This window comes from Plasmodium yoelii (genome assembly GCF_900002385.2).
Source record: "Plasmodium yoelii strain 17X genome assembly, chromosome: 9".
NCBI lineage: Eukaryota > Apicomplexa > Aconoidasida > Haemosporida > Plasmodiidae > Plasmodium > Plasmodium yoelii.
Window position 1 is genome coordinate 530,730 of NC_036181.2, and position 16,193 is coordinate 546,922.

The 16,193-nt window shown below is 23.2% G+C and overlaps 3 protein-coding genes across 3 annotated transcripts; 2 read left to right on the forward strand and 1 right to left on the reverse strand.

Annotated features, from left to right (window-relative positions):
* Window positions 1–246: 246 nt before the first annotated feature.
* On the forward strand, window positions 247–7,409 carry PY17X_0911000 (AP2 domain transcription factor, putative; the record flags this gene model as incomplete). Its single annotated transcript, XM_721712.1, has 4 exons — window positions 247–1,045; window positions 1,171–1,734; window positions 1,921–6,884; window positions 7,029–7,409. 4 exons carry the CDS (start codon window positions 247–249, stop codon window positions 7,407–7,409), a joined length of 6,708 nt encoding a protein of 2,235 aa, XP_726805.1.
* A 1,455-nt stretch (window positions 7,410–8,864) lies between these two features.
* PY17X_0911100 (VPS9 domain-containing protein, putative) lies at window positions 8,865–10,155 on the forward strand (the record flags this gene model as incomplete). Its single annotated transcript, XM_721302.1, has 2 exons — window positions 8,865–9,668; window positions 9,835–10,155. The coding sequence occupies 2 exons, from the start codon at window positions 8,865–8,867 to the stop codon at window positions 10,153–10,155; spliced, it is 1,125 nt and encodes a 374-aa protein (XP_726395.1).
* A 612-nt stretch (window positions 10,156–10,767) lies between these two features.
* On the reverse strand, window positions 10,768–15,225 carry PY17X_0911200 (uncharacterized protein; the record flags this gene model as incomplete). Its single annotated transcript, XM_721303.1, has 1 exon — window positions 10,768–15,225. The coding sequence occupies one exon, from the start codon at window positions 15,223–15,225 to the stop codon at window positions 10,768–10,770; it is 4,458 nt and encodes a 1,485-aa protein (XP_726396.1).
* Between the last annotated feature and the right edge of the window lie 968 nt (window positions 15,226–16,193).

A 16,193-nucleotide genomic window follows, 5' to 3' on the forward strand; every position in this document is an offset into this window, starting at 1 on the left:
CCATATGTTCCCTACCGTATAAATATACATATGCCTGTATATACTTATATAGGAGATGTATGAATGTATATATTATATTTTTAATATATATTTTCTTTTAAAATACATCCAAAATTTTCATATATTATATATATATATATACATTTATGTTGCTGAAGTGTGGTATATAATTTGTTTTGGAAATTTATACCAATGCATTTTTAATTCTTGTATATTATGATTTTTTATTTAAACAAATAATAAAAAATGACGACGGATTTAAATAAAAGATCATTAAGAACGCGACGTAAAAAAACAATGAATTCGTTTTATTATAACAATGATTATAGTAATGATTTAAATAGTGAAGAGACAAAAAGTAAAATAAATTTTGTAAAAAAAAATGACACATTATTAGCAAAAACAAAAGAACATTCAAAAAGATATCCAGATATATATGATAATAAAAATCCAGAATTAAGTGGCAATTCAATTATGAGTGATGCAAATGTCAGTGATAATAATAATAATGGAATAATTGATGAAAAAAAAACAGAATTTTCGGAAGAAATTAATGCTAATAATATTAGTGATGAAGAAAATTTAGCTAAAATACGAAGTAATAATAAAATAGACGATGATACGATAAATATAAAAAATGAATATAAATTAGATAATTCATCTAAAATTGAAAAAAATAAAAATTATACTATTGGCAATAATATTTCTAATAAGGCTGGATGTAATAAAGGAATCAAAAATGTATCTAACAATAATGAAAATAATTATGCTAAAATGGCAGAAAAATTACCACACGTTGTTGGTGTAAGATTTGATAAATCTCAAAATCGATGGTTATCAGGTATATGTATTAATGGAAGATGTATTAATAGATATTTTCCAGTTTATAAATATGGTTTTGAGGAAGCAAGACGCTTAGCTATACAACATAGAAAAAATTTTGAGACTGCCAATGCTGGAAACCCTAAAAAACAACAAGGAGAATCTAAAACATCACACTTGAATCTTCTTAACATTAATTCGAAAATACCTAATGGCTTTAAAGGTAAAAAAAGATATAATAATATTTTTAGTTTTCTTAATTTTTATTATTGTTTCTTATTTATCTATTTCGCCTCTTGTCATTTCGCCGCTTGTCATTTTGTCGCTTTTCATTTCGCCATTTTGCAGATATTCATGGAAAGAACAAATTAATTTTTAAATATTTGTCATACGATTCTATTCAAAAGGAATGGGTAGTGACATACGATTATGACAGCAAAGTTTTGGTAAACAAATTTCCAGTTGATATATACGGATATAATAATGCTTATGAAATGGCTGTTCAGTGTATTAATAAGCTAACTGTATGTAATCAGAATAAAATGAATAAAAACCTAAAAAATGAGAATGGAAAAAATATAAAATATGACTTTAAAAGTACAAATTCTCAAAGTGATTTAAATGACGATGATGATGCAAGTTTTACATTACGTAAAGATAAAATAAATAAATTTGTTAAAGCAAATAATAATGATAATAATTTATATAATAAGTTAAATTTGGAAGAAAAAGATGGTATTACCAATCGTATCGCTTCTAATTTAAATAATGGACATTCTCATAATAATAATATAAACGAATATGATATTGAAAAAAATCATAATAAAATGGGATTTGATTCGAGCAATTATAATCAAACAGAAAGATTGTTAAATGATCCTAGCAACTTTTACAAATATGACACTTCATTAGGTAATAATAAAAAAAAAATAAAAATAAATAAATAGTAGCAGTGACAATGGCAATACTGGTAGTAATTGCCAGATATTGTTAGGCTATAAAAATAGCACTATTATTTTAAATAATTGTAAAAAATGTGTATATAAAAATAAATTCCATTTTTTATTATATCATATTTTCTTAATTTTTTAATCTCAGATAATGACGAAACAAACCCACATCATTTTAATAGTATTAAAAAATCATATACTAATGAAAATAGTGGAAATAATAATGATGATAATAATTTATTACAAATTTTTAATGAGACGTATTTAAATGATGGTGACAAAAATACATACAATATATTAAATAACATACTTAAACATAATAGTAGCAAGAACAAGTTATCGAGTAATAAACCATTTGAGCATCAAACAGATGAAGATGGAAATAAAATAATTACAGGTATTGATGGACTTACACATAATCAACTATCTAATGAACACTTAGAAAATTTAAACAAAAATAATGATGAACTAAATTCATTATTAGAATACAACAAAATGAATAACAAATTTGAAAATAGTAAAGATGTAGAATCACTGCTTAGTGATAAAAAAACATTAGAAAATGGTAATTATGGTACCATATCTAATTTCAATAAAATTATTAAAAATATATTAAAAAGCAATAAAAATGCAAATAATAATGAACAAATTATCAAAGGAATTAACATAATAAAAAATATGAAAAAAAATGATAAATTAAAAATTCATAAACCTATCGAAGATTATGCTAGTAGTAACAATGGAGATATAGATGATGTTCCAGAAGAAAATGGCGATGAAAATTATAACTTCTCAAATGGAAATATTAGTGGTGTAAAACGAGGAAGATATACAAGTAAAATACGACATAGAATAAAAAAAAAACACAAAAATTATATTAATTATAACAATTATTTTATTGTAAAAAATGAGGAAGATGTTAATGAAGAAAATGACATCAATATTGCTAAAAGTGATGTTAACAATTCAAATGAACCAATTAATGCCACAGAATTAGAAACAAATACTAAGAATGAAGAAATTCCTACTCAAACAGAAGAAAATTCTAAGCAAGTTGGAGATAACACTACTCAGGTAGACAAACAAAATGAAGAAGTGACAAAAACAGAAGCCACTGAATCCAATATAAATAACGACTCGAATGAAAACACAAAACAAGACACAAAACAAGACACAAAACAAGACACAAAACAAGACACACAACAAGACACACAACAAGACACAAAACAAGACACACAACAAGACACAAAACAAGACACACAACAAGACACAAAACAAGACACATCTACATTTAATAATATATCTGATGAAAATCCAAATATAATTAATAACTCTGAGTTCAATGAAGTTGCATTAAAATTTGCTCCATGGAAAAAAGGAATAGAATGGGATCAAAAGAAAAATAAATGGACATGTAAATTATGGGATAATGATGGAAATGCAATTACTAAGCATATTTATATAAAAATTAAAGAAGGAATAGAAATTGCATATAATTATTGTATACAAATTCGTTTACGTTCTTTTGATTATTATTTAATAAATGTATTAAATAATTTTCCAAAAATCGAAGAAATATCTTATACCCTTGAAAATCCATGCTTTATATTAAATTATAAAGATAATGAAAAAAAAAAATATTATTTTCAAGAAGAGGGAATATATAATTCTTTTGTATCTTGTGTAGAATATTTAAATAAATTGAAAAGTGAAAACGAGGAAACATTGTACAATATAGATAGTTTCATAGAAGAACACAAAGAAAATATAGCTTCAGAAAATATAGCTTCAGAAAACGTAGCTTCAGAAAATGCAGCTCCAGAAAATGAAACAAATAGCCAAGGTAATAATAATGAAAATAAAAAATCAAGCATTCTTCAAGAATTAGAAGTTTTGATGAAAGATATGAATTATTTTGAACACAAAAAAACAGTATTCGACAATATGTGTGAACAAACAAAAGCTGCTTATAACATAAAACCATGGCTAAAAGGTGTTTTATGGGAAGAAAAAGTAAAAAAATGGATTGTGTTTTTTAAAGATAAAAGTCAAAATCTTCGAATTAGTTTCTTTAATCCATCTGATTATAATAATGATGTAATAATGTCTTATAATAAATGTTGTGAATATTTTAACCAAATAAAAGAATCAAATAATTTTGATGAAAACACAGAAGAATTTTCGGAAAGTATTCGACAATTTATTAAAAGTATCGAATTTGATAAAGTAATTGATTATAGTAAAAATAATTATAATCATATTGACAAAAGTCGAAGCACAAGTTCAGTCAGTAGTGATATTAGTAATGCTAGTTCTAAAAATATATATAAAAGAAAAAAAAAAAAAAAAATACATTCCTATAATGAGGATTCTCATGATTTGGCTGACACATCACAATATAGAAAAAATAGCAATCAATTAGAAAGGGATATTATGGATGATAAAAAATTTAGATCTTTAAAAAATGATCATTTAGGAAATACAAAATATCGAATAAGCATTAATAATATAGATAAAAATTTATGTAATAGTTGTGAAGCATCAAATGACGAAATGGGAATGTTAGATTATAATTCACCAGCAGATTATAAATATTCTGTAGACACATTAGAAGGAAAATATTTTAATAGAAATGATATGTATAATAATATAAATGGTAAAACAAAACATGAAAAAAGTTTAAAAAGAGGCCAAAAAAATAAATTAAAAAAAAACATACTTGATGATATTGATAATGAATCAGCAAATCATGATGAAATGAAAAAAAAATATTTAAATTTTGATGATAATAATAGTAATATTAATAATAATGATTATTCAATTGGAGATAGAAGTTTTAAAATGGATTATTCTGAATATGAAAATCATACAAAAGAAAATCCTATAAATGATTATGGAGATTCAAACCCTTATTTTAGAGACGATATATTATCACCTTCTTCTACTCGTACGATTGCAAGAGATATTCCTTTTGATTCGAATAATGGAAATAACAGAATTGGAAATAATAATTATAACATGCTTGGAATAAATGGTATAGATTGTAATAGTAGCGATATAATAAATGGAAGTTCGAGTGAAAAATGTCTAAATGAAATGAATATGATAAAAGATGGAGGAAGTGATATATCTGGGGCTATGCCTTATGGAAGAAATTTAGATACTGAATATGGAAAAGGATTGAGAAATTCTGATAAATATAGTAATATGGATAATAAATCTATCAATAAAAGTACTGAAAAATTAGATAATCTTTTAGATGGAGGCCCAAATGTTCGATTACCAAAAAGTGAAATTTTAAATCAAGCCGCAAGTTTACCAAAATTACAAGGTATGTTTTTTGATAAAAGAAGAAATTACTGGACTGTTAGTGTATGTGGTTTTAGAAAATCTTTTGGAGTTAGAACAAGAGGTGTTTATCAAGCATATAAATTAGCTGCTGAATTTAGAAATCGAATTTTAGAAACAAATAAAGGAAAATGTTATTCTCAAAAAAGTTCAAGCATGTCAAATAGTTATAAATATAATATAAAAAATCTTAATGGATTAACTAAAGAAGAAAAGACAAATTTTTTACGAGACTCAGAATCTCTTCAAGCATCATCTGGAGTAGAAAATTCATATACTAATAAAAGAAATTCATTAACTAGTATTAATAATACTGACAAAGATTTAGCATATACAGCTAGTGATAGACGAAGTAGTTTTAATCTTAAAGATACAGATGGAAGTGTTGGAAATGAAAATAATAACAATGATTCATCAAATATTTATGATTATTTATTAGAAAATAAAATGAATTCTAACATTTTAAATAATGAAAACTTATTAAAGACCACATATTTACCTAGTAGTGCTGCTAACAGTGTAAGTCATGATGAAAATTATTCAGATATGGTATATGACGAAAGAATAAATTTTACTGGTAAATCGAAGAAAAAAATGGATAAAAAATATAAATCTAATAATAGTTATTCTGCATCTAAATATGATAATAATGGAAATCCTATTAATAATATGGATTCAAATTTTATGAATTTTATGAATGATGGAACATATGATATGAGAGAAGATAAAAATAATAATAATAATAATCCTTTATTAAAAAAATCAGGAAATAATCAAAATAATGCAAGTGATAATAACAATATGTCACCAAGTAATACAGCCATTAGTCATTTAGGTTCGGGTCCAAATTATTCTCCTACTCATATATATGAAATCGATAATATGCATAATACTCTGGATTATTACATTAAGAATGAAAATACAACAAACGGATTAGATAAATCAGAAGATTTAAAAAATATGAAAACTAACAATTATAATCAATCTTCGTCTTTTTTAAAAGGTGATATTAGAAATAGTGAAAGTATAAATGAAAATAATAATAATATATATTCTAAAAATTTAAATAATGTAGATTATGAAGATAACCCCAATTTAATGAATAATAAAATGAACTCTCATAATTCAGAAGATAAACTTAATCGATCATATCCAAATAACATGCTATATAATAATTCTGAAAATAATTATGAAAATACTAGCATTCATATAAATGGTAATATAAACAGTAAAGATGATTTATATAAAAATTATAATTTAGATGGAGAAAATAAAATGTTTAATTTAAATACAATAATTGATGAAACAATTGAAGAAAGAGATATAAGAATAAATAAAGAAGTTAATAAATGTAAATTTGTAGATGGATTAATATATGATGAAGCTAATAAATGTTTTAGAATTAAAATTAATGGATATAGAAAAGCTTATTCTGTTATTAGACGAGGTGTAAAAGAAGCTTATAAATTAAGTATTGAAGCTATACAACAAATTAAAAAACAATCAAAACCAAATAATTACAATACATCCGAACAACCACAAATTAATTCAAATAATTTAACTCATTTCTATAATTCTAGTTCAGAAACATCGAAACATGGTTACGCTTATAATTATCAATACAATAAAAATAAGCAACCTTCTCAACAAGAATGTGCAGAAGATATTTTTGAAAACTATAATACTGACCAAAGAAATGCTAATAAAAATAATAATCCATATATGGAAACCAATGGAAAAAGAAATTTCTCCAATGATAAAAAGGTAATATATTATTTTCGAAAAATTTACAATTTAGAAGGTGTTATAAATTCTTTTTTTTTGTTGTTTTCACAATTTAATATACCAAAATATAACATTCACATATATTTTAATTTTTTTTTTTTTTTTTTTTTTTTTACTTTTTAGAACAATGACGACCTTTCTTTCCCTATTTTAAATATAGACGACAACTACTATGAATTACTTAAAACTGCCATAATCATTTGTTTGAATGATATTCTTATGAACTCTATTCCTAAAGTTTTTCATTTATATAAAAATTTGAGTATAACAGAGGATGTTAAAATTGAGGACATATTAAGTATAGAAAGAAAAAAGAAAGAACAATCGTTAAGATATCATATAGAATATACTCAAAATTCCATAGGTGTATCATCACTTATTCCATATCTTAAATTATTTAGTACTGAAATTTTAAACAATATTTTACCATCAGCTCAATCTTTAGAAATTCAAAGACTTATTATTCATTCCCTTGATTTACAAGCTTATAATGCATCATGTTAAAAACAAACTGATGGATGAAGAAAAATATAAAAAGTAGTAGTTATCGTAATAAATTATTTAAATATAAAAACATAAAGTTCAAAAAATTGGAGTTATTAAATTATCTAATTAATTAAAAAAATATTTTTTTTCACATAATATGTGCTATATTTAATTAAATTTTTCAAGTAGTAGGAAAAAAATATTTTTTCTTTGTCTATATACATAATTTTATATTAAAGATTTTGTATAATTTCTTTTTCGTTGCAATCCTCATTTTTTTCCAATTATTCATTTGTTTTATTTTTTCGATGTTTTTTATTTTTTAAGTTTTCATAATATATCTTAAATATTATCGTATTGTAATTAAATGTAATATATATTATTTTATAATATTTATTACTTTAAAAGTTTATATCTCTTACATTTTTCCTCGTTTTTTTTTAGTTATAAATTTCTTTATATATAAAGAAATAAAGTAATGAGTAACTATTTACAATATATATAGCATAGATATATGTACTAATAAAAAGACTTTTATATTTTAATTTTTTAAAATGTGCAGTTAAATAATATTTAAATTAACCACTGAATTATATTCATATTAAAGAAATGGGGGAAAACAAAATAGTCTTTTCCCTATATATCCTTTATAAATATATGAAACTGTCAATGGAAACTTTTATACAAATCAATGCTCAAAAAAATGTATCATATATACATGTGTATTCCTATAATTGAATAAATAAAAATGTAAATGCATCCTACATTTTTCTTATTATACAACCTGCTTGATATAAACATTTAAAGGGATATTTAGGATGAAGTATTGTAGTAATTTTCCTCTATTTTGATCATTTAAATGTTTTTATAAATTATATTTGAAAATGATATGTAAAATAATCAAAAAAAAAAAAAAAAATGAAACTTAAAAATAATAGGCATACCCAATAAAATCGATGCCTCCTTTTATTTAAAAATATCTATAACATATAATTTTTTTTTAAATATATTTTATGAAAAAAAAATACACAATTAAAATATTTCATGGCTACTATATTAGGATTTTATTTCATATTATAGGAATATAAACATCCTAAAAAAATTCAATACATTATCTTTTATAACTTTTAAGAATTTATACCTATTATGAAATATAAAAATAAGTAGCAAAACTCATATATAAATGTATATACCTTATAGATTTATGGATATGCGAAATTATAATTTAAGCTGAGAAAAAAAAAAAAAAAAAAAACAAACACTTAAAAAATCAATGAATATAAAACCAAGAAATGTAAATATAATGCAAATTTTGTACAAATGATAATGTTAGAAAAGGATAAAATCAAGCTGAAGAACAACTAAGATAACCATAATAAATTGCTCACTATTTTTTCATCATTTTCTTGGCATATTTTAGATTTGTTCAATTATTTTTACTTAATCTATGAAATAGTATACACAATGTAAACAATGGAAATTCACCACCCCGTTTTAAATATCCTTATCAATAAATACAAAAGCTTGTATGACATGCTATCCTGTAAAACTCATATAATTTTACTGCCTGAATCGAAAACACTTTTAAACACAGATATAAATATAGAGTTTATTAAAAAATCTATATTTTTAAAAAGTCATTTAAAAAATATATATGTAAACTTATGCGATCAATGTATAGAAATTGATACAAAATGTGTTTACACAAATTATGGTTATGAAGAAAATAGAATATGCGATATAATAAAAATCGAAACAAATCCTAATTATAATTTTTTTAAAATAATTTTTATTAATATACCATTAGAAGGTGATAAATATGAAGAAAATATTTCCACAAATAGTATAAGTTATAATAATAATTCCTCAAAATATAAAAATGAAATAAATCTATTTTTTAGTAAAAATCAAACTTCTAAAGAATATTTATATGCACAACTGTCTCAGTTTGTTTCTTCATATATTATTGTTAAAGGTTATGAAAATTATATAGGTAAAAAAATTGTAAATATAGTAGACCAAACAATAAAATTACAGACAAATTCAAATGATAGAATTTCTGGAAAAAATATTAAAAATATATTAATTAAATATACTTATTCACATTTATATGATTTTATATGGAAACAGTTAATTAAAAATTATCAAAATATAGAACTTAAAATTCAAAAAAAAATTGAATATCTAAGAAAAGATATAAATGGCTTTTTGGCGGATGTCAATCTAAAGCACATAAATATGTTTCATATTGAAGCGCTTTCTTTTCATGTTAAACAGGTTTAAAAATATAATAATTGCCTATGAATTATTATATATCATATGATATGCTGATATATGTAATATCGTGCACTAACCATTTTTAATATATATATATTCTCCTAATCGTGTTATGATACCAATTTAGCATAACTCACATACATATTTATGTTCTTTTTTTTTGTAGATCGAAAAATGCGTGGATCCATTTGATAAAATTACAATTTTGGACAACATAAGTCAATTAATATGCGAAATAATTTCAAGTACAAATCAGGATTTAAAAAAACAAAAAATAGCCATTTATGATATTAATAGTGATAGTCTAATTTCTATTATCGTTGCTGCTATTTCTTATGGCCAAATAAAAAATATAATAAGTCATTCTATTCATTTACATATGTACATAGAAAATTTAAATGATTCGGAGAAAATTGATAAACTCTCTTTTATATTTACCATTTTTCACTCATCAATTATGTACCTTTGTGATATGAAAATTTCATAAACAGTTATTTATAATTATTTTTATTGTTACATTTTTTTACTACTTTTACCATTTGTTAATTTTTTTTTTTAAACATATTTATAATTATCTCTTTGGTGAAAAAAGTTTGACAACATTTTTAATGAAACGCTGTGTTTATAAATAAAGCAAATACTCACATGTGTATACTTGCACTCACAAATACATATATATACACATGTATTGATACATAGCACATAACAAAAAGTAAACAAATAAGAGTATTAAATATTTAAAAAATAAAATTACACTTAAAAGTTAAAATATGTGTGATTAAAAAAATTTTTTTTTCCATATATTTTCTTATTTATGCAAAATTTAAAGGTATAATATAAGAATGAATCGTTGTGAATATATGTAACTATACTACATTTTTTATAAGCAATTTCATCACATCGTTAATTTTTTTAAATATTTATATATAATGAATAAATACCGTGAAAAAATATACAAAAATATATACTACATATCATAAGACAGAAGTGCATATATATGTATGCACATAAATGTATAAGATTTATATGGACAAAATCAAAGAGTCATCATCCATATTATATAAAAAGTCATTTAAATATACATATTTTTTTTTTTCATCTACTTTTTAAACTTTTTACGGTCATTTATATTTTTTATTGAATCCTTAACGTTAAACTTATTAAATATTTCCAAGGCGTTATTAATTTCACACAAGACATTATTTAAATAGTTAAACATATGAGAAGTAAACATCGATGATTTATTTGTGGCATAAATACTAATCATATTTTTTAACATTTCATCACTTAAATTATCATTAATTTCAAAATTGTTATTATTAGATTTATTATTGTCATCTATAAGTTTGACAGGTAAATTATTTGGATTAGGATCACTCATTTTGTATATACCATTATTATCCCTTTTCCCTTCTATTCGCTTTTTACGATAATCATTTATTATTATATTATTTTCTTTATTCTCTATCTGATCGCTATTAATAGAATATGTATTATTAGAATTATTTTTTAACAAAATTTCATCGTTTGTTCTTAACAAATGTGATAGTTTAAAACCTAAGCAATGCGCATTAATATTATTATACCCATTATAACCGTCACAATTTTTATTGCTTTCATATATGCTATTAATAACATTGTCTTCATTTATAATGTCATCTATTTCTTCTGGAATATTCTGGAAATCTCTCTGACAAATTTTATCTGTTATATTACTATTACTACTATTACAAATGATGCTTGTTTTTTTTTCGTACAAATTTCCCTTTATATAGGATTCACTTCCTTCAAAATTATCCTTATAGTTTCTATCTTTTTCATCAGTAAATGTACAATTATTTCCAATACATGATGATAAAAACATGTCTGCATCATCTCCATGTATTATCCTTTTTTCTAATTTATTACAAGTTTTTGAAAAACACAAATTATTATAATCCTCTTCTTCCCCATTAGCATATCTGTTCATATTACAATTATTATTCACATAGTAATTATTCGCATAGGTGTTATTATTATTGTTAGTCATAGTATTGCTTATTTTAATATTACCATTGTTGATGCTGCTAGCAGATCTACCCATCTCGATATTCTGCTGGTCATGTATACTCTCAGGTTTAAGGGTAATGTCGGGCATTATTATATTGATACTGGCACGATCATCATTCTCACTTAATATATGTTTACTTATAAATTCTTTCCCTCCTAAATCGCTATTATTAATATTATTATTATTAACATTATTACTATCATATGTAAACAAATCTAGCATTTCTTCAAACGAATTTTCTCCCAATTTTTCTGAAAATTTATTGTCAAATAAAAACTGAGGTAATAAGTTGTTATAGCTTTTATCTTGCATTATCAAATCTATATTCATATTATCTGATACATTATCTTCTTTTTTTAACTCAAAATTATTGTATCTATGATTTTCATGACCATAGTCGAACCTATTATAATAGTCGCCATTTATTGTATCATTTGTTGCTTCGCTAATAGTCTTTTGAAGCTCTGAATAATTATTTCCACAGTTTAAATTTTCAAGGTTTTTGAATTCCATGTTTTCCTCATGTTGCCTATAAAAACTGCTGACATTCGTTACTCCCAATTGATCAACACTAGAACATCCTAGCTCATCATTATTATTATTATTATATACCCAACTATTAGGTTCTTTATGAATATAAGATGTGTTGTCATTTTCTGAAATGAAATAAGATGAATCATTAGCATTAAAAGCTGAAATATTGCTTGAACTGTTCAAGTTTATTGTATTCTGACTTAATATATCTTCAGTATTTATAGGTAAACAACCACTAGGCGCTATTTTTTTGCCTTTCCATTTAGCTGCATTTAATAATTTTGTTCTTAATTTTTTTTCCTCTTTATTTTCAGGAAACCGAACTTCCAATGGCTTATGAGCCCCTGATAAAATGATTTTGTTATTCAAATTTTTTATTGCATTTATGGCTTCTTTCATATTATAAAAAGTAACAAATCCAGATCCTCGCGACTTACTTCTTCTATCTTTTAATATTATTAATGAATCACATTTTCCAAAATTACTAAACAATGTATGCATATCCTTTTCTGTTGTTATTGGTGCTAAATTACCGAAAAATAATTTTATTACAATATCGTCATTTTCATTTAGCTCATTCACTTTAATCGTAGTGTTATCTTTTGATTTCATTATATCATAAGGCATATTCATATTTACATCTTCAAACATAGACACCTGTTTTAAAAATAGCATGTTATCACCACTATTTTTACTATCTATTCCGCTAGACATTGCATTTGATATATTATTAGAGTTTTCACTAAGCATGGGATTGTGCATTTCACTATCTGTGACATTCAATAATGCAGTATTAGTATCATTATAAATGGCATTATTCGCATCACTATGTAGTGCACTAACTATGTCTGTAGATATTGAATTATTCACACCATTATTCACATTGTTATCATGCATAAAACAACTAACGTAATGCGTATCTCTTCTTTCATTTAATGTGTAATTCTCAAAATTATCCATATCATTTTTGTTTTGATAAGTGTTTTTTTTTGAAAATACATTTTTCATTAGGGAACTTGGTATTTTAATGCCATCCATTTGAACATTATTGATATGTGCATTTATATGGTCATTTGAATAATCTTTATTATGCATAAAATTTCCATTCGTATGTATAAAATTATTACTATGTATTGTTTGGGGGATATAATTAACATTTTGCAATAATATTTCATTATTATTTTGTAACAAAAATGTGTCCTTTAAGTTATCATTCGAGATATTACTAGTTTCTTCATTGGTATTTACACTACTATAAATATAATCTTTACGTATATGACTATGCTCGCTATTAATATCATCCATCAATAACTCATTCACATTATTTTCATTAAAATAATCATCTTTCGTATTAGTTTTATTTGTCTTATTATTTTTCTCCATAAAACTTATATTTCTTATTTTATTTGATATTAATTCCTTTCTATGAACACCTTTACAAAAGTTAATTCTTAAGGCGTTGTCTTTCCTTGCATTAATGCTATCAATGTTGTTTATATGGTTATTCCTAATATTATTATCATTACGATTAATGAGGGAATTGTTATTGATACCACATATATTCTTATTATTATTTTTGCTATGGTTGCTGTTATTTTTATATTCCACTTTTCTAAAGCATTCCTTTTTACCATCCGATTTTTCCAAATTTTCAATGGTAAAATAATCATCATAAATCATATTATTTGCATATATTCTTTCATCGGTATTGCTTCTCAAAAAAAATTCTGATTTATTTTTTATGTGCTCTATATTGGGGTAGAAATGTCTTTGATTGCTATTCAGGTAAAAAATTTCTTTCAAATTGTTGTATTTTTTTAACTTGCTTGGGTTATTTTCTATTCTATGAATTTTGCAACTTTCTCTTTTCTCATGGATATTTTTTGGATTTATTTGCATTATATTCTTGGTATCATACCTGTACATATTATTACCACTCATTCTATAACTGTTCATATTACTAACACCTATATTGTTATTAATGTTATTACTTATGTCCCTATTAGACCCTTTACTGAATGCATTGTTGAGAGAATTATACTGGGGTATTTTACTTTTAAAATCATTTATATATGAATTTTTGTCTCTATATTCCTTCTCAATATCTTGATTGTTAAAATGATGATCTATGTTATCATTTCCATTTTGATTATTCATTTTTTCCCCATCTTTCATTGAAACTAAATTATTTTTTTTTTTTATATTATTAAATTCATTATGGTTAAACACATTCATATTTATATTTTCCACAATATTATCATTATTTCTATTCACTTCATATTTATTATATTCGTTATTATTTGTTGAATAATTTAGCTTTTCTTCATTTGTAAAAATAAAATTTTCTATTTTCTGATTTATTCTTTTATTTTCTTGAGACTCTCCATAAAAGAATTCATGTTTTAATAAATTCTTCTTCTCGTTTAATAGTGTCTCAACCATTTTGTTTCCATCTTCATAACTTATTTCATTTTTTTTTCTACCATTATTTGTGCCATTTTTATGATCGTTTACTATTAGCTCATTTTGAATTGTATGGGGTTTTTGCCCAGACAACACTACAGCATTATTATTTTTACCATTAACATTCTTATAATTTATGCAATTATTATAATTGGTATTTAGGTAATTTCCATAATTGTTATAATTTTTAGGTCGCTTTAATTCAACGTCATCCTTATTATTGTTAGAAAATTCTTTTTTGTTTTGAACTTCTGCATTAGTTGACGCGTATTTATAGTGACAACTATTTTGTAGATGACTTTCTTCTGAGTTTCTATATGACTTCATAGAATTTGCATTAAGTGTTCTAGTTATTTCCCTATGTATATATTTTCTCGATTCTTCAAATTGTTCATTATCATTATGATTGCTATTATCAATAAACTTCTTAAAATTAGGATAATTTAAAAAATCTTCATTCATATTGTCACTTGAGCTATTTTCATTTGACTCATAAAATGCGCTCTTCATTTTTATCAATAAAAAGGTTGCAAAAAAATGAATGAAAAAAGGAAATGTAAAGGGAAAACTGTAATATATAAAATACAAAATATATAAAATCTAGAGATGCATTGTATAAAAGAAAAAAATAAGAAGAAATTATGAAATACAAAAATAATGAGTTAATACAAAAATTATGTGCAATTGTGTCTAAGTATGCATATGATAAGTGTAAATCAATACAATACTATTTATAATAATATACTTTATGTATCGTCTTAATTTATGAATATTCCGACAACACTTAAATTCTACATTATTTAAACACTCGATTTCTTTATTTAATGCATCATAAATATGTTCTAAAATGTTTGTAATATTAATATCAATATTAATATATATATATTTGCATTATAGCAAAAATATATTTAAATTATCACATACTATAAGAAAATGGTGATATGTACACACCTATCTATACTTATGGCTGATTGTATAAGATTATGTATTAAACTCATACGTTAATATATGCGTATACATTTTCACAATGTGTATACATACATGCATACATATAATTATATGTTAGATATTCATATAAGGCTCAACATTATATGTGTGTAAATTTTCCCCATATATATGTGCAAATGAAATAGATGGGCATAATTGTCTCGTAAATAATGGTATCTCTACAGAATCTCTTTATGGTTATTTTCTTATATCAATTTTCTTTATATATATATCCACAATATGTGAATAAATGTAATTAATAGTATATATAAAAAATTAATATAAATATCTTTGTATGCATATACGTATAATAACAATATATATAAATATAATATTTCAAAAAATATCCACTGTACAAAATTAGATAATGTCGACCCTTCAAATAGGGAATACAATAATAAAAAATGTGAAATATAAATAATTCATAAATAATTATAAATGTATATATATGTAGACTTGTGTAAAATAATATAAAGTGAATACCAAGAAAA